This window comes from Oncorhynchus kisutch, linkage group LG1, assembly GCF_002021735.2.
Source record: "Oncorhynchus kisutch isolate 150728-3 linkage group LG1, Okis_V2, whole genome shotgun sequence".
NCBI classification, from domain to species: domain Eukaryota; kingdom Metazoa; phylum Chordata; class Actinopteri; order Salmoniformes; family Salmonidae; genus Oncorhynchus; species Oncorhynchus kisutch.
Genome location: NC_034174.2, coordinates 33,836,047 through 33,862,836, shown reverse-complemented (window position 1 = coordinate 33,862,836; position 26,790 = coordinate 33,836,047). Strand labels below are relative to the sequence as shown.

Genomic DNA, 26,790 nt, shown 5'->3' with positions numbered 1-26,790 from the left:
TAATTAAGCAAGGGTGAATTAAATGGTTCCCACCAAGCCGCCGGAACCATTTAATAAGGCAAAGTTCCTGCTCTTATTTAACAGACTTCAAAAGAGCCTGGAGGGGAAGGAGAACGGAGTCAAACTTTAGGTTTAGGTTTAGAGCAGCCATGCTGGGGGAGGCACTTAACCTACACACACACACACACACACACACGGACCACATGTGCCACCATCTGGTATCGATCTCTCATCATCTCTGTGTTTGTTTTTGGACCTCTAGGAGCGGCGTCTCCACATGTACGTAGTGTACTGTCAGAACAAGCCCAAGTCAGAGCACATTGTCTCAGAGTATATCGAGACCTATTTTGAGGTGAGTGACTCTTCACAGTACAACTACATGGACAGTTTAAGAGCACTTTAACCCCACTTAGGCATTGTTCTAGCCCAATTCCTCTTATTTATCTAACTCTGGTTCTGACTGTGTGTATCTTCAGTGCTCATTCTTTGTCTTGGTTTATGTCTGACTGACCCAAACCTGCCCTTAGTTCTGTGTATGTTGCTATGAGGAGCTAAACTATCTGGTTCTGTAGGAGCTGAGGCAGCAGCTGGGCCACAGACTACAACTCAACGACCTGCTTATCAAACCAGTACAGAGGATCATGAAATACCAACTACTGCTCAAGGTGTGTGTGTGTGTGTGTGTGTGTGTGTGTGTGTGTGTGTGTGTGTGTGTGTGTGTGTGTGTGTGTGTGTGTGTGTGTGTGTGTGTGTGTGTGTGTGTGTGTGTGTGTGTGTGTGTGTGTGTGTGTGTGTGTGTGTGTGTACGTGTGTGCGTGTGTGCGTGTGTACGTGTGTTTAGAATACAATTAGCATGATGTCATCTAGCCCTAGATGATTTGAGTCTTCACGTAATAGAGATGTATTGAGTGACCTGTCACTGCAAGAGATGATGAAAAAGAAAGGCAGAAATAAAGAAATAGATTGGGAGTCACTGGAGAATAAGCAGGCCATCCCGCAGCATTGTGGAAGCTTTAGCTGTGATTTAGAGATTAATGTTGAAAGCTTTTGTCCCAAGAGTCACAGGTCCTCTCATCAGCTCCCTAATCTCACAGTAGATAATATGTAACTCTTCCGTGATGAAACACAAGATACAGCTCAGTCCTATTTTGTAGACTAATCCTTTTAGAGTCCCTCCAAAACATTCAATAAACTGTCCTCTAATTGGATCCCTCAGGACTTCCTGAAGTACTACACCAAAGCAGGAAGGGATACCTCAGAGCTGGAGGTGAGAGTTCTCCCAAAACTATGGTATAAACCGTCATGGTCAAAACATTTCCAATACTCACTTGTGATATTACTATAAACTGCACACACAGTTTAATCTCCCTGCTCTATTGAAGAAAGAGAAACAAAAGTACTCTTTTCAGATACAAACCATAATTGTCTTTGCAATCCCACACCATCTCTCTCTCTATTTCATGTCCCTCATTCCCTATCTCCACGTCCCTCATTCCCTATCTCCACCCCTCCTGCTCTTCTACCCACAGAGAGCGGTGGAGGTGATGTGTTTCGTGCCCAAGCGATGTAATGATATGATGAACGTGGGCAGACTGCAGGGCTTTGAGGTGAGATACCCAACACCAGACTCTGTTCTCCACATGATGTTGTGTTTTCTTATGTGTATGTCTCCCTCTCTCTGTCTCTCTCTGTCTCTCTCTGCCTCTCTCTGCCTCTCTCTGTCTCTCTCTGCCTCTCTCTGCCTCTCTCTCTGTCTCTCTCTGTCTCTCTCTGTCTCTCTCTGTCTCTCTCTCTCTCTCTGTCTCTCTCTGTCTCTCTGTGTATCTGTCTCTCTCTGTCTCTCTCTCTGTGTGTCTCTCTCTGTGTCTCTCTCTCTCTCTCTGTGTTTCTCAGGGGAAGATCACAGCCCAGGGGAAACTGCTCCAGCAGGACACCTTTACAGTTAGTGAGCAGGACAGCAGCTTCCTGTCCCGTGCCAAAGAGAGGCGGGTCTTCCTGTTTGAACAGCTGGTCATTATCAGTGAACCAATCGATAGGAAGAAGGGCTTCTCTCTGCCAGGGTACACCTTTAAAAACAGCATCAAGGTGATAATGACCTGTGTACATGAATTTGCTGATAACTACTTTATTGAGGAAGAGCGTACTTACTACTGTATGCCTGTGATATGATGTTGTCCCACCGAACTATCTTAAGATTAATGAACTAACTGTAAGTCGCTGTGTATAAGAGCGTCTGCTGAATGACTAAAATGTAAATGTGTGTGACCCCTGTCTCTCTGTGCTGCAGCTCAGTTGTCTGGGTGTGGAGGACCACTGTGAGGAGGACCCATGTCGTCTGGTCCTGACGTCCCGCGGGTCTGATGGGAGCGTGGCACGCTTCGTTCTACAGGCCTCGTCCCAGGAGACTCGGAGGGCCTGGGTCAACGACGTTGTTCAGATCCTGGAGACCCAGAGGAACTTCCTCAACGGTACTGCTGCATTACCACCACGGGCCGCATACATACAGTGCATTCGGAAAAATATTCCACATTTTGATAAAACTGATTAAATAGTTTTTTCCCCTCATCATCTACACACAATACCCCATAATGACAAAGCAAAAACAGGTTTCGAGAATTTTTTGCAAAAAAAAGACAAGCTTGGCACACCTTTATTTGGGGAGTTTCTCCCATTCTTCTCTGCAGATCCACTCAAGCTCTGTCAGGTTGCATGGGGAGCGTTGCTGCACAGCTATTTTCAGGTATCTCCAGAGATGTTTGATCAGTTTCAAGTCTGAGCTCTGCCTGGGCCACTCAAAGACATTTAGAAACGTGTCTTATCTCGAAGCCACTTCTACGTTGTCTTGACTGTGTGCCTAGGGTTGTTGTCCTGTTGGAAGGTGAACCCAGTCTAAGGTCTTGAGCGCACTGGAGAAGGTTTTCATCAATGATCTCTCTGTACTTTGCTCTGTTCATATTTCCCTCGATTCTGACTGATGCTGCCACCACCATGCTTCACCGTAGGGATGGTGCCAGGATTCCTCCAGATGTGATGCTTGGAATTCAGGCCAAAGAGTTCAATCTTAATTTCATCAGGCCAGAGAATCTTGTTTCTGATTATCTGAGAGTCTTGAGGTGCCTTTTGGCAAACTCCAAGCGGGCTGTCATGTGCCTTTTACTGAGGAGTGGTTTCCGTCTGGCCACTCTACCATAAAGGCCTGATTGGTGGAGTGCTGCAGAGATGGTTGTCCTTCTAGAAGGTTCTCCTATCTCCACAAAGGAACTCTGGAGATCTGTCAGAGTGACCATCGGGTTCTCGGTCACCTCCCTGACCAAGGCCCTTCTCCCCCAATTGCTCAGTTTGGCTGGGCGGCCAGCTCTAGGAAGAGTTTTGGTGCTTCGTAACGTCTTCCATTTAAAAATTATGGAGGCCAATGTGTTCTTGGGGACCTTCGATGCTGCAGCAATTTTTCGGTACCTTTCCCCACATCTGTGCCTCGACATAATCCTGTCTCGGGGGTCTACGGACAATTCCTTCGACCTCATGGCTTGGTTTTTGATCTGACATGCACTATCAACTCTGGGGTATTATATATACAGGTGTGTTCCTTTCCAAATAATGTCCAATCAATTTAATTTATGGCAGGTGGACTCCAATCAAGTAGTAAAAACATCTCAAGGATGATCAATGGAAACAGGACGGACGCACCTGAGCTCAATTTCGAGTCTCATAGCAAAGGGTATGAATAGTTATGTAAATTAGGTATTTTTGTTTTATTTTTTATAAATTAGCAAACAATTCTAAAAACCTGTTTTCGCTTTGTAATTATGGGGAAGTGTGTGTAGATTGATGAGGATTTTTTTTTATTTAATCAATTTGAGAAAAAGGCTGTAATTTAACAAAATGTGGAAAAAGTCAAGGGGTCTGAATACTTTCCGAATGCACTCTGTGTGTCCCAAATGGGATCCTGTTCCTTATTTAGTGCACTACTTTTGAACAGGGCCCATAGGACTCTAGTCAAAAGTAGTGTTCTAAATGGGGAGTAGGGTCCCATTTGGGACAGATATTTGTTTCTCTAGTTTTTCACACACAGGTAAATGTCCTTGGGAAATTGAGGATTTCAGGATATTTTTAAGCTGTGTTTTATAGAATGTATTAATTGATTGATTCATTTTATTAAATGATTAACTGCATTACTTGATTGATTCTCCCTTATGGATACATTTTATAGATGCTCAATAAATAAATTAGTGGTGCCATTTGTTAGGTGTCATCTTTATGGTTTTGTCTCAATTCTTATCCCTCCAACTATCCTCCTGTCGTCTCCTATCTCCTGTGTACCGTAGCTCTCCAGTCTCCTATAGAGTACCAGCGCAAGGAGAGTAAGTCCAACAGCCTGAGAGGAGCCATGAATGCTCCCGTTGCACCGACCTCTAGCCTGCGACCCCACTCCTCTGCCTCCATTGACCGCCACCGGCTACCCAACCTGCGTTCTTACAATACCTCCCTGCCCTCCCTCCACCTGCCCAGCCAGCCCCCTGCAGACACACAGGTACTACTACCCAACTGACTGCAACAATAAACTCACTAGGCTGATCTGATAGTCATAGCAAGTGAAGATGAAATAGTGTCAGCAACTACTGGATATAATATATTTAATTTAAATCCCACATTATCTCTCTCTCTCTCTCTCTCTCTCTCTGTCAATTAAATTAAATTAAATTCAAGGGGCTTTATTGGCATGGAAACATATGTTTGAAGTGAAATAAACATATAAAAAGTGAACAGTAAATATTACACTCACACAAGTTCCAAAATAATAAATACATTTCAAATGTTATATTATGTCTATATACAGTCTTGTAACAATGTGCAAATAGTTAAAGTAAAAAAGGGAAAATAAATTAACTTAAATATCGGTTGTATTTACAATGGTGTTTTTTTTCTTCACTGGTTGCCCTTTTCTTGTGGCAACAGGTCATAAATCCTGATGCTGTGATTCCGCACTGTGTTATCTAATCCAATGGATATGGGAGTTATCAAAATTGGATTTGTTTTTGAATTTTGTGGGTCTGTGTAATCTGAGGGAAATATGTGTCTCTAATATGGTCATACATTTGTCAGGAGGTTGAGAAGTGCATCTCCATTTCCACCTCATTTTGAGGGCAGTGTGCACATAGCCTGTCTTCTCTTGTGAACCAGGTCTGCCTACGGCGACCTTTCTCAGTAGCAAGGCTATGCTCACTGAGTCTATACATAGTCAAAGCTTTCCTTAATTTGGGTCAGTCACAGTGGTCAGGTATTCTGCCACTGTGTACTCTCTGATTAGGGCCAAATAGCATTCTAGTTTGCTCTGTTTTTTTGTTAATTATTTTCAATGTGTCAAGTAATTATCTTTTTGTTTTCTCATGATTTGGTTGGGTCGAATTTTGTTGCTATCCTGGGGCTCTGTGGGGTCTGTTTGTGTTTGTGAACAGAGCCCCAGGACCAGCTTGCTTAGGGAACTCTTCTCCAGGTTCATCTCTCTCTCCCTCTCTCTCTCTCTTTGTTATTCAATCCTCTTTTATCTTTTATCTCCTTCAGTCCCCGCTGTATCTTAGCCCTGCGACACCCCGTCCCTCCCATCTCCCTCTGACCAGCCCTCAACAGCTCAGCAATGGCCTGCGCCCCCCTGCCCAGCACAGCTTGCAGGTACTCAACCACACTGCAGGGAAATACTACTATCCCCAAGTCCTATTTTGAGATTGACCACACATTTCTACAGAAATATAAATGATTTACAGTACAGGAAAGTGTGAGTTATTTACTGTAACTTAGGACTCACCACCATGAGTAGGATCTCTGTCATTAACCTCCCAATGCTCCCATAAACTCTTTCATCACTTCAGATCACAAACAGATCAGCAAATAGTTTAGTTTATAAATAGCTCTTTACTGTTTTATCATATAATCCCCCTGGACATTGGCCTGGGGTTGTCGTGGTTGTCAGTGCTAAAGGGAAATGACTGGGGCAGCCCTCTCATTCTTTCCTAATGGGAGATATCCTGTTGTTGTTCCCAGCCAGGGTTACAATACTAACAGCACCCTGGCAGGCTGTCACACTGATATGTGGTCAGTTCCTATAAAAACACTATAGAAGCCATAAAGCAGGGGTAGGCAACTAGACTCAGCTGCAGGCCAATTTTTTGTCAGAGCAGATGGTCGGGAGGCCGGAACATACTTAAAATAATTTGTACACTGCAAATTGATCACAACTAAGGCGGCAGGTAGCCTAGTGGTTAAGAGCGTTGTGCCATTAACACTAAGGTCACTGGTTTGAATCCACAACTGCCAAGGCAGAAAAATCTGCTGTTCTGCCGTTGAGCGTTAACCCCCAACAACAACTGCTCCATGGGTGCCCATGATGTCGTTTAAGGCAGCCCCCCGCACCTCTCTGACTCAGAGGGGTTGGGTTAAATGCGGAAGAGACATTTTGGCTGAATGCATACTAGGTATTCCCTTTCCCTTCTTTCAAGCCAAAAATAGATTATATTGGAAAATAACATGATCACATATCTCTTTTTTGATTTATTTATGGGAATACATGGGAACAGATGTTTCAGTTCCTGGGGATAACTAGCCTAGTGCCCTGGCTGGTAGTTTATTCTATTTAGCCAGACTCTCCCCAGGCTGTATCACTACCGGCCGTGATTGGGAGTCCCACTGGGCGGCGCACAATTGGCCCAGCGTTGTCCGGGTTAGGGTTTGGCAGGGGTAGGCCGTCATTGTAAATAAGAATTTGTTCTTAACTGCCTAGTTAAATAAAGGTTAAAAAATAAATGGGGAGGAAATGGGTTTGATTACAGGACTCCTATCAGAGAGGCTTATCAAGCTGTTTCCACACTTCATTTTAGTTCCTCCTCTGTCTCCCTTGTAGACAGATAAATAGAGAACCCTTCAGGCCTTTGAAAATAAGTTTAATGTTGCCCTATCAGTGGGTAGATGGGGGGTATTTGAAACTGTTCTGGTGTATTTGGAAACCTACAATTGATATAGAGGTGAGAGGACTGATATCGTTGGGGGCGGCAGGGTAGCCTAGTGGTTTGCACTAGTAACCGGAAGGTTGCAAGTTCAAACCCCTGAGCTGACAAGGTGCAAATCTGTTGTTCTGCCCCTGAACAGGCAGTTAACCCACTGTTCCTAGGCTGTCATTGAAAATAAGAATTTGTTCATAACTGACTTGCCTAGTTAAATAAAGCTTAAATAAATAAAAATTCTGTATCATACTTGTATTTCCTGCAATAGGTTGAGTGAGTTCAGACTGCAACCTTGTACTGCTAGAGTGCAGTAAGGTCACTCTTCCTGTCTCCACCCAGGGTTGATGTAAGGACAGGATCTTGCTTTAGAACCACTCAACATACCACCACGTTTGTCTTTCCTCTTTCCCCTCTGCAAGGCTAGGTAGGGTCTCAATAACATTTTACTGCAGTGGACTAAATCACACAGTGTTTCTTGGTAGTCTTAAATCTACTTTGAAACTAAAGTATAAACACATGGTTATGGGCTTAAAAACAAGAATACACCTGTACCATGTCAGATATAGAGTTGAAATGTATTACATTTTGAGTTTGCATCCCAATATTACACTTTATATATATCAAAGAAGAGGCAAATATAACAAAACTGTTTGACATAGAAATTAGAATCATTTTAAAAAAGTGTATTAATTATGAAATCATGAAAATTATGAATAACATTCCATCCATGAGGCCACTAGGTCATTTGACTGCAGGAAATGGTTTTAAAGGCTTTGATATAAATGTAATTGACATATTAAGCCTCTTGGCCCTAGTATGACTTCACTATGTGCATGTAACTGAACATGCTGCCTCTGTCTTATCCTGTCTTCCCAGGGGGGTACAGACAGATACCATGGACCCATGCCGGGGGAGGGAGGAGATTATGCACCAAATCACTCTGGCAACCATGATCAGCTGACAGATCTCTCTCTGCATGAGCATGAGTGCTGATGATGTGTGATGACCTTTGGCCTCACATACTGAATGAGGGGGTGTATGGTGAAGCTGCCCCTAGATGCTGATATTAGTTTAGTTTTGCATTATCCCCAGTAATGGCTAAGGTTTGGTTTGGGGAAGCTGATCCTAGATCTGTGCCTAGAGGAGACTTCACCCTGGAGTTAATGAGGGGCAGGCTGAGAGACCCCTGGCTAGCCTGGCTCTATTCCACAGAGGACAGGCAGGGGGCCTGGGGCGGGATCACTCCTTGTGATTACCCTAATATTGCTATATTACTATTACTATGGTATCTCTAGCTTGTAATAAGGATTATTTTGTGTGTATTTCTGTCATTATATTATATTTTCTACTATTTTGAAACCTCTACTTACTATTGTGATGTCAGAAGTGAAGCAGAATTGCAGCCCTCTATGGAAAAGTAACCAGTGGTCTCTGATGTTGACAGTGTGTTTGTGTGCGCATGTTGGTATGTATGTGTGACTGGTACATTGCATCTGTGATGCGATGGTAGCTGTTCACATTGCAAATGGTTTCTACAGTACAGTACCCCTAAGTTTGTCAAGAGTTTATACATGATTGAACTTCATATGGTGACATTTTCAACACAATTTGGTTTCATAAAGAAATGATAGACATTTGGGACCGCTTCTTAAGTCGCCAACTCTTTACTGTTGCTTTAATCTTAAACAGGCGAACAATATTACCATTATGCTACTGCTACGTGTGACAGCTTCTATCACTTTGTACAAGAAGGGAAGCAAAGACTAGTGGGCGATAATGGCATGTCTATTCTCTGTCTCTCTTTTTACATAGCTTACCAGTACGCTCCTATCCTGAATTCATCCTCATCACTATGTCATGAAGCAGCCTTTGGGTCAAGAGTGTTGACATACAGCAATGACATTGTGGTCCTTGTACAGTTTTGAAATTGATTGTGGGACGGAATCTGTCTAGGAGTTGAGCAGCTGCAGTCCTGATTGTCTACTCTATGCATACCGAGCAGCACAGTAATAATTGATACGTTTTCCTTCATTTTAGCGGCTACTTTAACACTGCCATTGTTCCAACGTTATCTGAAGAAAACACACGGAAACTCACACAAAGCCCACTCATAGCTGAAGGAGAGAGAGGAAAAGGGAACAAAGTTCAAGGGGTCGTTCATCTGTCAATGTCATTATGAATGTAAATAATATTCTGTGGGACCATATCAATAAAAACAAAATGCAACACTGCGCTGCTGTTTGTCCCCTTATCATTCTTGTGATCTTGGTCGTGGTCATGTTATAAGACTGTCAAAAAGGAACTGGTAGTGAGAGTTCTTATCCTGAAAAACCCGGAACGTCCTTGCCCATTTCCTTCACATAGCTTACACACTAACTGTTGCCTTTGTGAAATGAATACTACCACTCTCAACAATCCCACAAAACAATACAAAAGTGAACAATAGCACCAATAAGCAAGAGTAATTTGATGTATTCCGCATCAAATGGAACAACGTTTCACACATTTGTAGGTGTTTGCTTGTGGTTCATTTTGCCTACATGACCGTCTTTGAGTGTACTGGAAAAATACTGTAGGTATTTAGCGCCATCAAATGGTGAGTTGAGGGACAACTTTGAATGCTCAATATAGGGCTCCTGGTTGTAGATTGCATATGGCTACCTGAGGATAGAAGATGCTCACACACATGTTCAAATATAGCTTTTCAGGTGGAATGCTGAGATTTCTGGCAATGTATGTCAGATTTGGCAAGAATGGAAAAAATGCGAACGGGGGAAGGGTGGGATCATAAACTGTCACCAGGCTAAATCAAAGGACACTGGTATCAGCTGGGGGCCAATAAACAAGGAGGTTTCCTTCCTTGTTAGAGCTCTCTGTTGCTATACCTCTCCCCATAGAGATTATTAACTGGCTAAATAGTAACTGACAACAATTGACAACATCGCAAAACAATCATTTGAATTATCATTATTGAAAAGTGTCATCTTTTTTTGTTTTATTTGAATGAAATCAAGCTGTTTTTTACTCCACCTTAGTTTTGCTTATTTGAGATTTTATGCTCATGTAATGTAGATCAATGTCTATCGAATCACACTACTATTTGAACTTTCTGGCAACCAAATTCCAATGAATTTGCAATGTCATTTATCCTATGCATATCAAATTCATTCATAAGATGTTTTATAATTACAATAAAAATGTTTTAAAAAATACACACTTAAAAATAAGCCAATAAGCCAATACTTTTAACTTATCAAAAATAGAAGACTTAATTAATAGCACAATACATTCGAGTGTTTTTTTTTGTTGGTTAGTTTTATTTGACAATTTAAGATACATGAAAAATGATATACCCGGCAACAGATACACATACCACAAACTGTCTAAAATATAAACACAATAAAGTCAAAAGACCATTGTGGTGTAATTTGTGTTTATTATTGAAAACCGTAACACTGAAAATACTCTGCTGGCTGAATGAAAATAACCATAGTAAACAGCATTATTTCCATGAATCTTTGTACTCTGACTTCCTCTCTGATGTCTTTGGTCATTCTCTGAGACCACTTATCTCCATTAGGGGTCCATGAGAAAGGAATATTCAATCACCTCAGCCCTCCTGCTTTTATTGCGAGTCTCCACACAGGCAGGCAGGCATGCTGAACAGAACGGCCTCTGAAGATCACAGGCCTCCTGCTGGTGGCCCGGGGACAATGCTGGCTACAATGACCATGACAAACACGTTGTCAAGACAATGGTTTGACAGTGTAAAAGTTTGTGTGTTTGCAAGAAGGTTTTTTTCAAGAGAAAGGCCATTGAATCACTGGTCTGCCCTTGACTCTCAGTCTCCACACTGGCCCTCCTGTCTTTCTGCTCTTTCTGGGGGTCTCATCACCTGGACTCCACACACACAGAGACTGGCGCTGGGGGTCTCAGAATACAGCACACTGACTGTGAGTCCCTTGGCTTACCTTTCTTAGTCTTTTCTCTACTCCTTCTTGATGTTCCTGTCTGGTCCTCTGCTACCACCCGGTCGCTGTGGAGCCTCCTGCTGGGGGCCCTGGCTGTCCCTTGACTCTGGCTGTCCCCTCTTACCCTGGTGGGTCTTCTCATGTTTTGCTAGGTGGTCGCTCCGCATGAACCTCTTCCCACATGCCTGACAGCTGAAGCGCTTCTCCCCCGTGTGTGTGCGCAGATGCCTCTGCAGCTCGTCCGAGCGTGTGAAGTTCTTCCCGCAGAAGAGCCAGCTGCAGAGGAAGGGCCGCTCCCCAGCATGCCAGCGCAGGTGGGCCTTCAGGTGGGACGTCTTCTTATACACCTTGCCACACTCGGGCAGGTGGCAGATGTGGAGCCTCCTACGGCCTGGTTCTTCTGGGTTTGCTGGAGCCCCTGTACCCCCAGAAGTGGACTGGCAGTTGGGGCACTTGCAGCGCCTGCAGCGACGTGTGGAGCCCAGCAAGCCCTTGGATGAGCCCTGGAGGAGGGCCGCGATCTGAGGCTGGTGCCCCAACACCAGCTGTCTGCCCAGGGCAAAGGGGTGAGGGTGGTGATGGTGGGGGTGGCTGTGAGGTTGGTGATGGCCATGGGGGCTGCTGTTGGTCTGCGGCAGGCTCCACCATTGCTGACCTTCCTCTGTATACCCACCAGGGTGGTAGGGGTGTCTTGTTGTGGAAACTTGGAGGAAGTTAGGAAAGTTCTGCCCAATACTATTGTTCTGGTGGTGGAAGTATGGGGTATGAGAGCTACCCTGGACCTGAGGAGCGAGCATCTTTCCTGGAGAGAGATCAAAGGCGTAGGCAGTCGGGGTGGAGGAGGGCTCAGCCGGAGGGGTGAGAGGCAGCTCATGGAGGTGGTGGTGGTGGGGGTGAGGGCCCAGTCCACTCTGGATGTGGCCAGGAAAAGATACTTTTGGCACTGTCAGAGTTGCCACCTGTTGGACCCCAAGACTAGAGCTCTGGACCACATCCCCTCCCCACAGCTGGAGCATCCCAGTCATGGAGCTCATGGTCCCCTCATAAGGATGGTGTTGCCGCTCCTGCCCCACTCCACTGCCTCCCAGATGGGCTTGGCTACAGGTTCTGGCCAGGAAGGAGGATAGGGGATGGGGCTCGTTCTCAGGAGAGGAGCTGGCTATGCGGTGCTGTGGAGTAGAGAAATAATGGATGTTAGACATGCTGTACACTATTGAATTTGATACTCTTGAGTAAAAAACAAGATACAAAATCAATATATTATAGTGATTACTGAGAAACAATAGAGCAGTGGTGACCTTTTACAGTGGACCATAACATTTCTATTTCTAAAATATATGTTATACTTTTTCTATGTATTTAATGAACTAAACTAAAGTAACAGTAAAATACTGTTAACAAATTAAATAAACCAGGCGAATTCCTAAGAAGATACTGGGAGAAAATGAATCAATTATTGCATGTGGCACTTTAAAAATGTACTCTAAGTAACACTGAAATGTCTCTCCTATACCAAATTTGCTCCAAAAACATTCCAAACATATTTTCCTCCTCACCTGTAAGAAAGGTTGTAGAAAGTGATCGGTCCCCGGCAAAGCGGCCATCAGTTTTTGTGTCTCCACTACGCGCATCTGCGGCCAATGTAGCTTTTTGACTCGTCGCAGCGCACTGAAACAAAATCTAGAAAACGAGATTTGGCAGTGTCTGAATTCTCATCCAGTCAGACTCCTTTACTGAAAAAATAAATATACCCCATAACGTGTTCTGTAAATTATCGTGAAGAAATAAAAAATACCATAGAATAAAAATAGATTGTAGAAACAATTCCAAAATCCGGGCTCCGGTGGTATCCCTTCTGCAATCTATCTCTCCCAGTAATTTTAGGTGACAAACTTTCAGCAACCTTGTCTTCACTGATTGCCTCGAACGCTATATCCTTTGAAGTGCGACGAGACCAATCGACACATTCTTGGCAGCATCTTGTTATGGAGAGATGTCCTCTGCGGGATCCCTTTCACGAGTGGGCCTACAGAAAAGTAGGAACTGTGTGTGCGTGCGTCTATGTCAGGGAGAGAGAGGGAGAGAGCGAGAGAGAGACATTTTATTTTTTTCTCCCCCACTATTTCTACTACAACTATTTGCACATTGTGTCTTTATGTTTTTCTAACCTTTTTAGTGCAATGTTTACTGTTATGTTTTAATATTTTTTGGTTGATGTTGTTAAATTTGTTTCTTCTAACGTTTGTTTATTGTTTATTTCACTTTCTTTAGCAATGTAGACATCTGTTCCGCAAGCCAATAAAGCCCTTTTGAATTTAAATTAATATTGAATTGAGAGAGTGCGCGAGGGGGTGGGGAGGCAGGGGATGGACAGAGAGACGGACAGAAACTTTTACAGTATTTATGGTTTACCTAGATAGGCTAATTTAAATGAATGGCCAAACTATCCACAATTTATATTTTTATGATAAGGCCAATACCTTCGGCCTACTACCAGAAACTAGTTTAATCAACATTGTTTCCACACCATTTCAATTACAACAAAAAGCAATGTGATGACGTTAAATCAACGTGGAAAACGGATTGGGTTTGCTAAAAGTCATCAATGTAAGGGGATTTTGAACTTTTAACCTAAATCCAATGACAGAGTGAACTTTTTTTGTTGATTTCTCGTTGAATTCACGTTAGTTGACAACTCAACCAAACGTAAATGAAAAGTAGACATTGAACATACCCAGTGGGGTATGTCTACTAGGCAGATACTTCATTGCAAAGTGTTTGGAAGTGATTTGAGCTGGTGGTTGACGTTTTTTGGGGGGTTTCCTTCTTAATTCTGTATAATAATCCAGGATCAAAGAGCCCCAATAGCATCTGAAAGTCAAGCAAACTGAAGGTTTTCCTCCCCTCTGACAATCTCCCTCCCACTGGTTCAAGTGAAGGCCAATATCAAATCTTATCGCAGATGCAACATTTTCTACGTGGTGACCATTTTGCTTCTTCAAAGAACTCTGCAAGAAGTGTCAAGTTACATTGTCAAAGCAAAGTGCTTTAAATGTACAATAGACTTTATTTTCTTTCGATTGAGCCTATTTTCTGGCATGTGTATTCGTTTTATTTCTTTACTATATAACTATAACACCATATTTCAGGAGCCAATAACCATTGTGTAGTTATTTGTCAATTTATTCTTCCATATCTCTTTTACCCGCATTTCCATTTCAAGGTGTATTCTTCGAAATTGATAGGACAATGGACATTTCATTCTAACGGATATATTAGGTATATCTAATTTGCTTCTTCTGTCAGTCCCAACATCTCTATGGCATCCCCACATAGGCCTATATCTAGCTCTACACTAAGGACTGTGATTTGACAAGATGGTCATAACAGATGTGAGGGACAGGCTCTCCCTGTGCCAATAAACCTAGAGAGCCATTATTAGCTGTTCGAGACACAGTAATTGGGCACAGTTAAGAGGCCATTATGTTATATATTATGTTTTATACATCTTATAAGTCCATAAGTGCCGTTCGAAACATGATTGTTTTGACCGTAAAGAGTTTTAGAATATAAAAGGTAGCTAGTGGAAACCCATTCTTACGGCATTGAGCGCGTCGATTCCCGCCTGCACTGATTGAGGGAGGAGCGTGGCATAGGAGTGACACCTCCATCTATGTAAGACAATGGAACAAACATTTATCACACCAGTGGATAACACAAACTCTTTTGGCAGATTTCTTCAACGTTTGTCATGAATTTTTCACATAATTGGAATATGGAAATTAAATCCAATAGAAAATGTTGTAAATTATGTCTAGAGGTTATTGTACAATAGGGTATAAGATGTTTGATTCACATATCAATCTATGGATAAAGCCAAGCAAATAAGAACCACGCAGAAACTTGTAGATCAATATTGAGGCAGTAGTGCTGGGTCTCATTCATACAGCCGCAGCGGTGTGTTTCATCATCGCTACAGAGGATGTCAATTACATTGCTTCGCATTTCCTGTCCCACTGCCCCCCCCCCCTTCCCCTCCAACCCCTCTCCTTCTAACTCGTTTCTCTCACTGATCCCAGATGACCGTCTTTGAAGTGCTAACGACTCTCTCTCTTCTCACTTTGAACTGTGAAGCGCACAATGCTCCCGTGGTCGTGCCCAGCGTCCCCTGTCTCACACCGTGGCGCGTTGAGCGGTTGCTCTGTGCTGCGGAGCATCATTTAAATACACCTGGATCCAGATGGAACTCTCCCTGATCTCCAGCTTCCCTGGGTTCCCAAGGCACGGGCGGGGAGAGATCCCAGGGATCATTAGAAGCAACCAGGGTAGATGGTTTTTAATGTATTTTTATTTAACTAGGCAAGTCAGTTTTAAGAACAAATTCTTATTTACAATGACGGTTTACCAAAAGGCAAAAGGCCTCCTGCGGGGCCTGGGATTTAAAAAAAGAAATAATAATATATATATATAAATATAGGACAACACACACATCACAACAAGAGAGACAACACTATATAATTTGATAATTTTTTATTTCACCTTTATTTAACCAAGTAGGCCAATTGAGAACAAGTTCTCATTTACAACTGCGACCTGGCCAAGATAAAGCAAAGCAGTGCGACAAAAACAACAACACAGAGTTACACATAAACAAACGTACAGTCAATAACACCAAATAAATAAAAAAATTGAAAAATCTATGTACAGTGTGTGCAAATGTAGAAGAGTAGGGAGGTAGGCAATAAATAGGCCATAGAGGCGAAAATAATTACAATTTAGCATTAATACTGGAGTGATAGATGTGCAGATGATGAAATGCCAGTAGAGATACTGGGGCGCAAAACAGCAAGAGGGTAAGTAATAATATGGGGATGAGGTAGTCTGGTGTGCTATGTACAGATTGACTGCGTACAGGTACAGTGGTCGGTAAACTGCTCTGACAGCTGATGCTTAAAGTTAGAGAGGGAGATATAAGACTCCAGCTTCAGATATGTTTTTTTTTTCATGCTGGAGCGCGTGCTATGGGTGGGTGTTGCTATGGTGACCAGTGAGCTGAGATAAGGCGGGGCTTTACCTAGCAAAGACTTATAGATGACCTGGAGCCAGTGGGTTTGGCGATGAATATGTAGTGAGGGCCAGCCAACAAGAGCATACAGGTCGCAGTGGTGAGTAGTATATGGAGCTTTTGTGATAAAACGGATGGCACTGTAATAGACGACATCCAGTTTGCTGAGTAGAGTGTTGAGGGCTATTTTGTAAATGACATCACAGAAGTCAAGGATCGGTAGGACAGTCAGTTTTACGAGGGTATGTTTGGCGGCATGAGTGAAGGAGGCTTTGCTGCAAAATAGGAAGCCGATTCTAGATTTCATTTTGGATTGCTTAATGTGAGTCTGGAAGGAGAGTTTACAGTCTAACCAGACACCTAGGTATTTGTAGTTGTCCACATATTCTAGGTCAGAACCGTCCAGAGTAGTGATGCTAGTCGGGCAGGAGGGTGCAGACAGAAATTGGTTGAAGAGCATGCACTTAGTTTTACTTGTATTTAAAAGCAGTTGGAGGCCATGGAAGGAGAGTTGTATGGCGTTGAAGCTCAGTTGGAGGTTTGTTAGCACAGTGTCCAAAGAAGGGCCAGATGTATACAGAATGGTGTCGTCTGCGTAGAGGTGGATTGGAGAATCACCAGCAGCAAGAGCGACATCATTGATATATACAGAGAAGAGAGTCGGCTCGAGAATTGAACCCTCTGGCACCCCCATAGAGACTGCCAGAGGTCCGGACAACAGGCCCTCCGATTTGACACTCAACTCTATCTGAGGAGTAGTTGGTGAACCAGGCGAGGCAGTCATTTGAGAAACCAAGGCTGTTGAGTCTGCCGATAAGATTGCGGTGATTGACAGAGTCGAAAGCCTTGGCCAGATCGATGTATCCTGCTGCACAGTACTGTCTTTTATCGATGGCGGTTATGATATCGTTTAGGACCTTGAGCGTGGCTCAGGTACACCCATGACCAGCTAAAAAATCAGATTGCGTAGCGGAGAATATACGGTGGGATTCGAATTGTTGGGTGATCTGTTTATTAATCTGGCTTTCGAAGATTTTAGAAGGGCAGGGCAGGATGGATATAGGTCTGTAACAGTTTGGGTCTAGAGTGTCTCCCCCTTTGAAAAGGGGGATTACCGTGGCGGCTTTCCAATCTTTGGGGATCTCAGACATAAAGAGAGACCTAAGGCTACAAGATAGCAAGGCAGCAACACATGACAACATTGCATGGTAGCAACACAACATAACAATAACATGTTAGCAACACAAAATGGTAGCAGCACAAAACAGGGTACACACATTATTGGGCACAGACAACAGCACAAAGGGCAAGAAGGTAGAGACAACAATACATCACACAAAGCAGCCACAACTGTCAGTAAGAGTGGCCATGATTGAGTCTTTGAATGAAGAGATTGAGATAAAACTGAGTGTGTGTTGCAGCTCGTTCCATTGGCTAGCTGCAGCAAAATAAAAAGAGGAGCGACCCAGGGATTTTAATATTTAAAAAAAAGATCAAACTATTTCAGCTTGTGTGTGCTTTGGGGACCTTTAACAGAGTGTGACTGGCAGAACAGGTGTTGTATGTGGAGGATGAGGGCTGCAGTAGATATCTCAGATAGGGGAGAGTGAGGTCTAAGAGGGTTTTATAAATAATCATCAACCAGTGGGTCTTGTGACGGGTATACAGAGATTACCAGTTTTTACACAAGAGTATAGAGTGCAGTGATGTGTTCGATAATGAGCATTGATGGCAAATCTGATGGCGAATGGTAAAGAACATCTAGCCGCTCGAGAGCACCCTTACCTGCCGATCTATAAATTACATCTCCGTAATCTACCATGGGTAGGATGGTCATCTGAATCAGGGTTAGTTTGGCAGCTGGGGTGAAAGAGGAGTGATTACGATAGAGGAAACCAAGTCTAGATTTAACTTTAGTCTGCATCTTTGTTATGTGCTGAGAGAAGGACAGTGAACCATCTAGCCATACTCCTAAGTACTTGTGTTTATTTTTTTTATTTCACCTTTATTTAACCAGGTAGGCTAGTTGAGAACAAGTTCTCATTTGCAACTGTAAGGTGACAACCTCAAGCTCTAAACCCTCAGAGGCTAATTGCAATTAGTACAATATGTTAAGAATTAGCTAACTGTATGATACGTTATGACTTCCAATTGTTTGTGGCTAACGTTAGCTAGGTGGCTAATGTTAGTTAGGTGGCTATGGTTAGCTAAGATAGGGGTTAGGGTTAGTGTTAGCATGTTAGCTAACCCTTCCCCTAAGTAGTTACAAAGTAGCTAAAAAGTAGTAAGTAATTGCAAAGTTGCTAAAATGCTAAAGTTGTCTGTGATGAGATTCAAACATCCAACCTTTGGGTTGCTAGACACTCATGTTATACACCTGCCCATCCACCCTACCAATCACTCTACTTTCCTTAATTAACCCTCTGTCTTATGTAACCATTCCAAATCTAAGATATATTAATTTGAGTGTCCTGGATTTACATTTACTATGTTACATCTAGTCTATGAGACCAGGCTGTTAGAACAGGCTGGGTGGAGGGGTAACATACCACATCAACAAACAGGCTTTCATACCTCTCTCTCTGGCATTAATGAGAGAGGTTCTGACTATAATGTTGACATTCCCTCCTTTGGCACCTCCAACGTGAACGCTTGATTCATGTAGTCAGTGAATGAGTGATGAAAATATGGTTTTGTTGTTTCTTCTTCTTGATCTCAAGCTTCTGCATGTGATGGTTGAGAATGTTTGGATGGGTTTGTTTTGGAAACCCTCTGGCGCTGCCCACTGTCCAGACAAAAGAGATTGGGATGTTATGCATCTCCTGAATTAGAAAACTTTATGGCCAGTTGGATTTTTTTGCTTGCTGTGAGATTATATACAAAAGACATAAGTAGACACACTCACTCGCAGAATTGAAAAAGTATGCATAATGAAAGTCATACACATGGGCATTAGAGGAAGTTGGGAACGACAAAACAAGAACAGCTTACAGAAAGATTGCAGTCTGTCTTTAGTGTGAAATCCATCCATTCCCGAGGGAGTATTCAGAACCTTATAATGTCATAACTGCCCAGCCTGAAGGGCCATTCTAAACCAGATCAGCCTGTAATGTTCCCAGCTGCTTTGGCCATCTGCACCATCTTTAAAGCCAGTCACTCACCAGGGCTTTTGCGGTCTGTGTCATAAAGCTGATTTCACACCCCTGGTGTTGCCTTGAATAGGCCACCATCACCATGACCACACATCCTAAACCTGACCCACCCATCCAACCACCCTCTCACTAAACTGTAGTAGACTATACCACAGAACCAAGGGAAATCAGTTGACACAATGACACATGGGTTTTGGGCTGATTTTCAGCAGTGACACAGTTGGACAGAGAATAGAGACTGTGAGACAACACCCTTGCAGTAAGTCTATTGAAGAGGAGAATAGAGAGGTTAGATCTTTTGAAAAACCCCTGCATGCTTTCTCCAAGATTCCTTTCTGTATCCTTCTGTAAGATCATTAACATGTCACATACTGTAATCTTCAAGGTAACTCACGGATGCAGATTTGAGATAATTAGGCTAGGCTATATGGCCATCCTTACCTGTCAACAGTTGCATGCTGAAGAGGGCCTGGTCGGTTTTATATGATGGGCGGAAAACATTACTCTGAATTCGAGTGGAATATTAAACAGCACTACAGAGAGTGTTGCTCCGTGTGTCATCCTGATTTTGTAGAGGAATCAGATCTGTTTTGGACTTAATCAAAACAACTTAATTTAATTTAAAAGAAATGCTTTGATCAAATCATATATGTGATTTCATTAGCATCCCTATACGCCAGAAGTGCTTGTGTGATTCTTGAATAATTCATATTTTAAAGATTATTTCATATACACATTTTATATTAAGGTAATTCATGATCTGTTATATTAAAGGAAAAGTACACCCATAAAACTATATTTGGGTATTTGTTTCATTAGTCCATTGTTGAAATCATCCCAAAATGTTTTGCTCATCAGCGCTCAAGTTTTCAAGACTTTTAACCTTCAAAATACAGAAATCATCCTTCTATTATGCAAAATTAAACATATGACTCAAAATGCATCATACAGGGATGATTTCTGTATTTTGACAGTTACATATCTTGAAAATTTGAGCACTGACAACTGGGACTATGTCAACAATGGACTAATGAAACAAATACGAAGATATAGTTTTTGGGTGGAGTTTTCCTTTACGGTTAATAAAATATAGAAATGTAGTATGTGCCTTTCCAAATCATGTCCAATAAATTGTAGAAACATCTCAAGGATGATCAATGGAAATAGGATGCACCTGACCTCAGGTCTCACAGCAAAAAACTTTCTGTACTTTTTACCCCAATTTTGTGATATCCAATTGGTAGTTACAGTCTTGTCACATTGCTGCAACTCCCATACGAACTCGGGAGAGACGAAGGTTGAGAGAAAAATATCCTACAAAACACGACCCCACCAAGCCGCACTGCTTCTTGACACACTGCTTGCTTAACCCAGGCCAGCCGCACCAGGCCAGCCGCACCAATGTACCAACACGACCCCACCAAGCCGCACGGCTTCTTGACACACTGCTCGCTTAACCCAGGCCAGCCGCACCAATGTACCAACAGCTGGCAACCTTGGTCAGCGTGCATGCACCTGTCTCGCCACAAGGAGTTGCTAGAGCACAATGGGACAAGGACATCCCAGCCGGCCAAACCATCCCCTAACCCAGACAACGCTGGGCCAATTGTGTGCCGCCTCATGTCTCACAGTCGCAGCCGGCTGCAACACAGCCTGGGATGCCTTAGACCACTGCGCCACTCGTCTGGCCGGTATTTGTGTTTTTTATTTTAAGAAATTTACAAACATAACCTTTTTTTGCTTTGTCATTATGGGGGAATGTGTGTAGATTGATGAGGATTTTTTTTTATTTAATCCATTTTAGAATAAGGCTGTAACGTAACAAAATGTGGAAAAAGTCAAGGGGTCTGAATACTTTCCGAATGCACCGTATATCACTGAGTTGTATAACACAAACTGCTCCATCTGTCAAATAGAAAACTTTCATGGGTATTGGAGGAGCTTGAAGTTTGTTTTGTATTTTGTTTTTTGGGGGTTGGTTACAACTTCAGAAGCCAGATCAGAGACCCCCTGATCAAAGGGGACACCCGGGTTAGTTTTGGAATACATGCGGAGTAACACTCAACTCTTTGATACTCCACATCAATATTTTACTTCACCAATCACCTGGCATGCTCCTTCTCTTCTCCCTCCTCAGGACAAGGGAGGGAGGAAGGGGAGAGACTGAGGGGAAGGAGGGTGGAGACTGAGGGAAGGAATGGAGGGTGAAATGATACGAAGCTGATGTAAAGAACCAACATGCAAAGCCCCATAATTCTGTCCCAGGTTTGCTTAGAATATTCTCTATCTCTACTGTACCATATTATGTATATTCTCACAGAATCCATGATTCAATGTTATCAGTAACACAAAGAAAACACATAGGCCTACAACTGTTCCATGTAAGCAAATTGTTTTTGACTGACAACGCAAATAAAATAAAATGTTATTTGTCACATGCGCAACATTACCGTGAAATGCATACTTATTCACCCTTAACCAACAATGCAGTTAAGAAAAGAGTTAAGAAACTATTTACTAAATAAAATAAAGTTTAAAAAAAAAAGTTAAAAGTTAAACAATAAAATAACAATAATGATGCTATATACAGCGGGTACCGGTACTGAGTCAATGGGTGGGGGTACAGGTTAGTCCAGGTAATTTGTGCATGTAGGTAGGGGTAAAGTGACTATGCATAGATAATAAACAGCAAGTAGCAGCAGAGTAAAAACAAAGTCACAAACAAAGGGGGGGGGGGGGTTGTCAATAAAAATAGTCTGGGTGGCCATTTGATTAATTGTTCAGCAGTCTTGTGGCTTGGAGGTAGAAGCTGTTAAGGAGACTTTTGGAGCTAGACTTGACGCTCCGATAATGTTTGCCGTGCGGTAGCAGACAGAACAGTCTATGACTTGGGTGACTGGAGTCTTTGACATTTTTTGGGGCCTTCCTCTTGACACTGCCTAGGAAATAGGTCCTGGATAGCAGGAAGTTTGGCTCCAGTGATGTATTGTGCTGTACGCACTACTCTCTGTAGTGCCTTGCAGTTGCCATACCATGTAACCGGTCAGGATGCTCTCTATGGTGCCGCTGTATAACTTTGAGGATCTAGGAACCCATGCCAAATCTTTTCAGTGTTCTGAGGGGGAAAATGCATTTCTTGGTGTGTTTGGACCATGATAGTTTGTTGGTGATGTGACACCAAGGAATTTGAAACTCTCGACCCGCTCCATTACAGCCCTGTCGATGTGAATGGGGGCGTGTTTAGGCCTCCTTTTCCTGTAGTCCACGATCATCTCCTTTGTCTTACTCACATTAAGGGAGAGGTTGTAGTCCTGGCACCACACTGCCAGATCTCTGACCTCTTCCCTATAGGCTGTCTCATCATTGTCGGTGATCAGGCCTACCACCGTTGTGTAGTCAGGAAATATAATGGTGGTGTTGGAGTCGTGTTTGGCCACGCATTCATGGGGGAACAGAAAGTACAGGAGGGGACTAAGCACGCACCCCTGAGGGGCCCCGTGTTGAGGATCAGCTTGGCAGATGTGTTGTTGCCTACCCTTACCACCTGGGGGCGGCCCGTCAGGAAGACCAGGATCCAGTTGCAGAGGGAGGGGTTTAGTCCCAGAGTCCTTAGCTTAGTGTTAAGCTTTGTGGGCACTATGGTGTTGAACGCTGAGCTGTAGTCAAGGTGGGAAAGGGCAATGAGGAGTGCGATTGGGCGTCATCAGTGGATCTGTTGGGGCGGTATGTGAATTGGAGTGGGCCTAGGGTTTCCCGGGTCGATGGTGTTGATATAAGCCATGACCATCCTTTCAAAGTACTTCATGGCTACCGACATGAGTGATACGGGGTGGTAGTCATGTAGGCAGGTTACCTTCGCTTTCTTGGGCACAAGGACTATGGTGGTCTGCTTGAAACATGTAGGTATTAAAGAATCGGTCAGGGAGAGGTTGAAAATGTCACTGAAGACACTTGCCAGTTGTCCTGGTAATCTGTCTGGCCCGCGGCCCTGTGAATGTTGACCTGTTTAAAGGTCTTGCTCACATCGGCTTCTGAGAGCATGATCACACAGTCGTCTGGAACAGCTGGTGCTCTCATGCATGCTTCAGTGTTACTTGCCTTGAAGCGAGCATAAAAGGCATTTAGCCCATCTGGTAGGCTCGCGTCACAAAGTCTGTGGGGGGGGGGGGGGGGGGGGGGTTGTCAATGCAAATAGTCTGGGTGGCCATTTGATTCATTGTTCAGCAGCTCACGGCTGTGTTTCCCTTTGTAGTCCATAATAGCGTGCAAGCCCTAGCAAATCCGATGAGCGTCAGAGCCAGTGTAGTAGGATTCAATCTTAGTCCTGTATTGACGCTTTGCCTGTTTGATGGTTCATCTGAGGACATAGCGGGATTTCTTATAAGCGTTTCTTATAAGTGTCCCGCTCCTTGAAAGCAGCAGCTCTAGCCTTTAGCTCGGTGTGGATGTTGCCTGTAATCCATGGCTTCTGGTTGGGATATGTACGTATGGTCACTGTGGGGACGACGTCGTCGATACGCCTGTGAAGAGGGGGATGACCGCGGAAGCTTTCCAATCTTTTGGGATTTCAGACGATACAAAAGAAAGGTTGAACAGGCTAGTAATAAGGGTTGCAACAATTTCGGCAGATAATTTTAGAAAGAGAGGGTCCAGATTGTCTTGCCCGGCTGATTTGTAGGGGTCCAGATTTTGCAGCTCTTTCAGAACCTCAGCTATCTGGATTTGGGTGAAGGAGAAATGGGGAGGCTTGGGCAAGTTGCTATGGAGGGTGCAGGGCAGTTGACTGGGGTAGGGGTAGCCAGGTGGGAAGCATGGCCAGCCGTAGAATGCTTATTGAAATTCTCAATTATCGTGGTTTTATCGGTGGTGACAGTGTTTCCTAGCCTCAGTGCAGTGGGCAGCTGGGAGGAGGTGCTCTTATTCTCCATGGACTTTAGTGTCCCAGTACCTTTTTGAGTTTGTGCTACAGGATGCAAATTTCTGTTTTAAAAAGCTAGCCTTAGCTCTCCTAACTGCTTGTGTATATTGGTTCCTAACTTCCCTGAAAAGTTGCATATCACCGGGGCTATTTGTTGCTAATGAAGTACGCCACAGGATATTTTTGTGCTGGTCAAGGGCAGTCAGGTCTGGAGTGAACCAAGGGCTATATCTGTTCCTGGTTCAATTTTTTTTTGAATGGGGCATGCTTATTTAAGATGGTGAGGAAGGCACTTTTAAAGAATAACCAGGCATCCTCTGATGGGATGAGGTCAATTAGAAAGGCCTTCTCGCTGAATTGTTTTATGTAGCGTTTTGACAGTGATGATGGGTGGTCATTTGACTGTAGACCCATTACGGATGCAGGCAATGAGGCAGTGATTGCTGAGATCTTGGTTGAAGACAGCAGAGGTGTATTTGGAGGGCAAGTTGGTTAGGATGATATCTATGAGGGTGCCCATGTTTATGGATTTGGGGTTATACCTGGTAGGTTCATTGATAATTTGTGTGAGATTGAGGGAATCAACCTTAGATTGTAGGATGGCCAGGGTGTTTAGCATGTCCCAGTTTAGGTCAGCTAGCAGCACGAGCTCTGAAGATAGATACGGGGCAATCAATTCACATATGGTGTCCAAGGCACCCCTGGGGGCAGAGGGTGGTCTATAGCAAGTGGCAACGTTGAGAGACTTGTTTCTGGAAAGGTGGATTTTTAGAAGTAGAAGCTTGAATTGTCTGGCCACAGACCTGGATAGTATGACAGAACGCTGCAGGCTATCTCTGCAGTAGATTGCCACTCCGCCCCCTTTGGAAGTTCTACAGTGCCTTGCGAAAGTATTCGGCCCCCTTGAACTTTGCGACCTTTTGCCACATTTCAGGCTTCAAACATAAAGATATAAAACTGTATTTTTTTGTGAAGAATCAACAACAAGTGGGACACAATCATGAAGTGGAATGACATTTATTGGATATTTCAAACTTTTTTAACAAATCAAAAACTGAAAAATTGGGCGTGCAAAATTATTCAGCCCCCTTAAGTTAATACTTTGTAGTGCCACCTTTTGCTGCGATTACAGCTGTAAGTCGCTTGGGGTATGTCTCTATCAGTTTTGCACATCGAGAGACTGAAATTGTTTCCCATTCCTCCTTGCAAAACAGCTCGAGCTCAGTGGAGAGCATTTGTGAACAGCAGTTTTCAGTACTTTCCACAGATTCTCGATTGGATTCAGGTCTGGAACTTTGACTTGGCCATTCTAATATGGATATGTTTATTTTTGAACCATTCCATTGTAGATTTTGCTTTATGTTTTGGATCATTGTCTTGTTGGAAGACAAATCTCCGTCCCAGTCCCAGGTCTTTTGCAGACTCTTTTGCAGAATGGTCCTGTATTTGGCTCCATCCATCTTCCCATCAATTTTAACCATCTTCCCTGTCCCTGCTGAAGAAAAGCAGGCCCAAAACATGATGCTGACACCACCATGTTTGACAGTGGGGATGGTGTGTTCAGGGTGATGAGCTGTGTTGCTTTTACGCCAAACATAACGTTTTGCATTGTTGCCAAAAAGTTCAATTTTGGTTTCATCTGACCAGAGCACCTTCTTCCACATGTTTGGTGTGTCTTCCAGGTGGCTTGTGGCAAACTTTAAACGACACTTTTTATGGATATCTTTAAGAAATGGCTTTCTTCTTGCCACTCTTCCATAATGGCCAGATTTGTGCAATATACGACTGATTGTTGTCTTATGGACAGAGTCTCCCACCTCAGCTGTAGATCTCTGCAGTTCATCCAGAGTGATCATGGGCCTCTTGGCTGCATCTCTGATCAGTCTTCTCCTTGTATGAGCTGAAAGTTTAGAGGGACGGCCAGGTCTTGGTAGATTTGCAGTGGTCTGATACTCCTTCCATTTCAATATTATCGCTTGCACAGTGCTCCTTGGGATGTTTAAAGCTTGGGAAATCTTTTTGTATCCAAATCCGGCTTTAAACTTCTTCACAACAATATCTCGGACCTGCCTGGTGTGTTCCTTGTTCTTCATGATGCTCTCTGCGCTTTTAACGGACCTCTAAGACTATCACAGTGCAGGTGCATTTATATGGAGCCTTGATTACACACATGTGGATTGTATTTATCATCATTAGTCATTTAGGTCAACATTGGATCATTCAGAGATCCTCACTGAACTTCTGGAGAGAGTTTGCTGCACTGAAAGTAAAGGGGCTGAATAATTTTGCACGCCCAATTTTTCAGTTTTTGATTTGTTAAAAAAGTTTGAAATATCCAATAAATGTCATTCCACTTCATGATTGTGTCCCACTTGTTGATTCTTCACAAAAAAATACAGTTTTATATCTTTATGTTTGAAGCCTGAAATGTGGCAAAAGGTCGCAAAGTTCAAGGGGGCCGAATACTTTCGCAAGGCACTGTATCTTGTCAGAAAATGTTATAGTTAGGGATGGACATTTCAGGGTTTTTGGTGGTCTTCCTAAGCCAGGATTCAGACATGGCTAGGACATCCGGGTTGGCAGAGTGTTCTAAAGCAGTGAATAAAACAAACTTGGGGAAGAGGCTTCTAATGTTAACATGCATGAAACCAAAGCTTTTATGGTTACAGAAGTCAACAAATGAGAGAGA

The 26,790-nt window shown here is 43.3% G+C and overlaps 2 protein-coding genes across 2 annotated transcripts in view; one reads left to right on the top strand and one right to left on the bottom strand.

The window, feature by feature from the left end:
* Positions 1-9,226, top strand: part of LOC109895726 (rho guanine nucleotide exchange factor 25) — a 54,499-nt gene extending 45,273 nt beyond the window's left edge. Inside the window, exons 8-16 of the mRNA XM_020489664.2 lie at positions 263-352; positions 573-665; positions 1,217-1,267; positions 1,530-1,607; positions 1,894-2,085; positions 2,288-2,468; positions 4,326-4,531; positions 5,563-5,670; positions 7,872-9,226. Of these exons, the coding sequence (XP_020345253.2) occupies positions 263-352; positions 573-665; positions 1,217-1,267; positions 1,530-1,607; positions 1,894-2,085; positions 2,288-2,468; positions 4,326-4,531; positions 5,563-5,670; positions 7,872-7,988 (1,116 nt within the window). The 3' untranslated portion in view covers positions 7,989-9,226. The remainder of the gene's footprint in view (positions 1-262; positions 353-572; positions 666-1,216; positions 1,268-1,529; positions 1,608-1,893; positions 2,086-2,287; positions 2,469-4,325; positions 4,532-5,562; positions 5,671-7,871) is intronic.
* Positions 9,227-10,314: 1,088 nt separating this feature from the next.
* Positions 10,315-12,743, bottom strand: LOC109873906 (transcription factor Sp5-like). The gene is made up of 2 exons (XM_020465639.2): positions 12,523-12,743; positions 10,315-12,135 (listed from the first exon to the last, which is right to left on the bottom strand). The coding sequence occupies exons 1-2, from the start codon at positions 12,595-12,597 to the stop codon at positions 10,984-10,986; spliced, it is 1,227 nt and encodes a 408-aa protein (XP_020321228.1). The 5' UTR covers positions 12,598-12,743; the 3' UTR covers positions 10,315-10,983.
* Between the last annotated feature and the right edge of the window lie 14,047 nt (positions 12,744-26,790).

Bases quoted from the DNA above. Each gene is read 5' to 3' on its own strand.
- LOC109873906 (XM_020465639.2), bottom strand. From the start codon at position 12,597: ATGCGCGTAGTGGAGACACAAAAACTGATGGCCGCTTTGCCGGGGACC. The intron at 12,136-12,522 runs GTGAGGAGGAAA...TCTACTCCACAG, and splicing joins TTCTACAACCTTTCTTACAG to CACCGCATAGCCAGCTCCTC.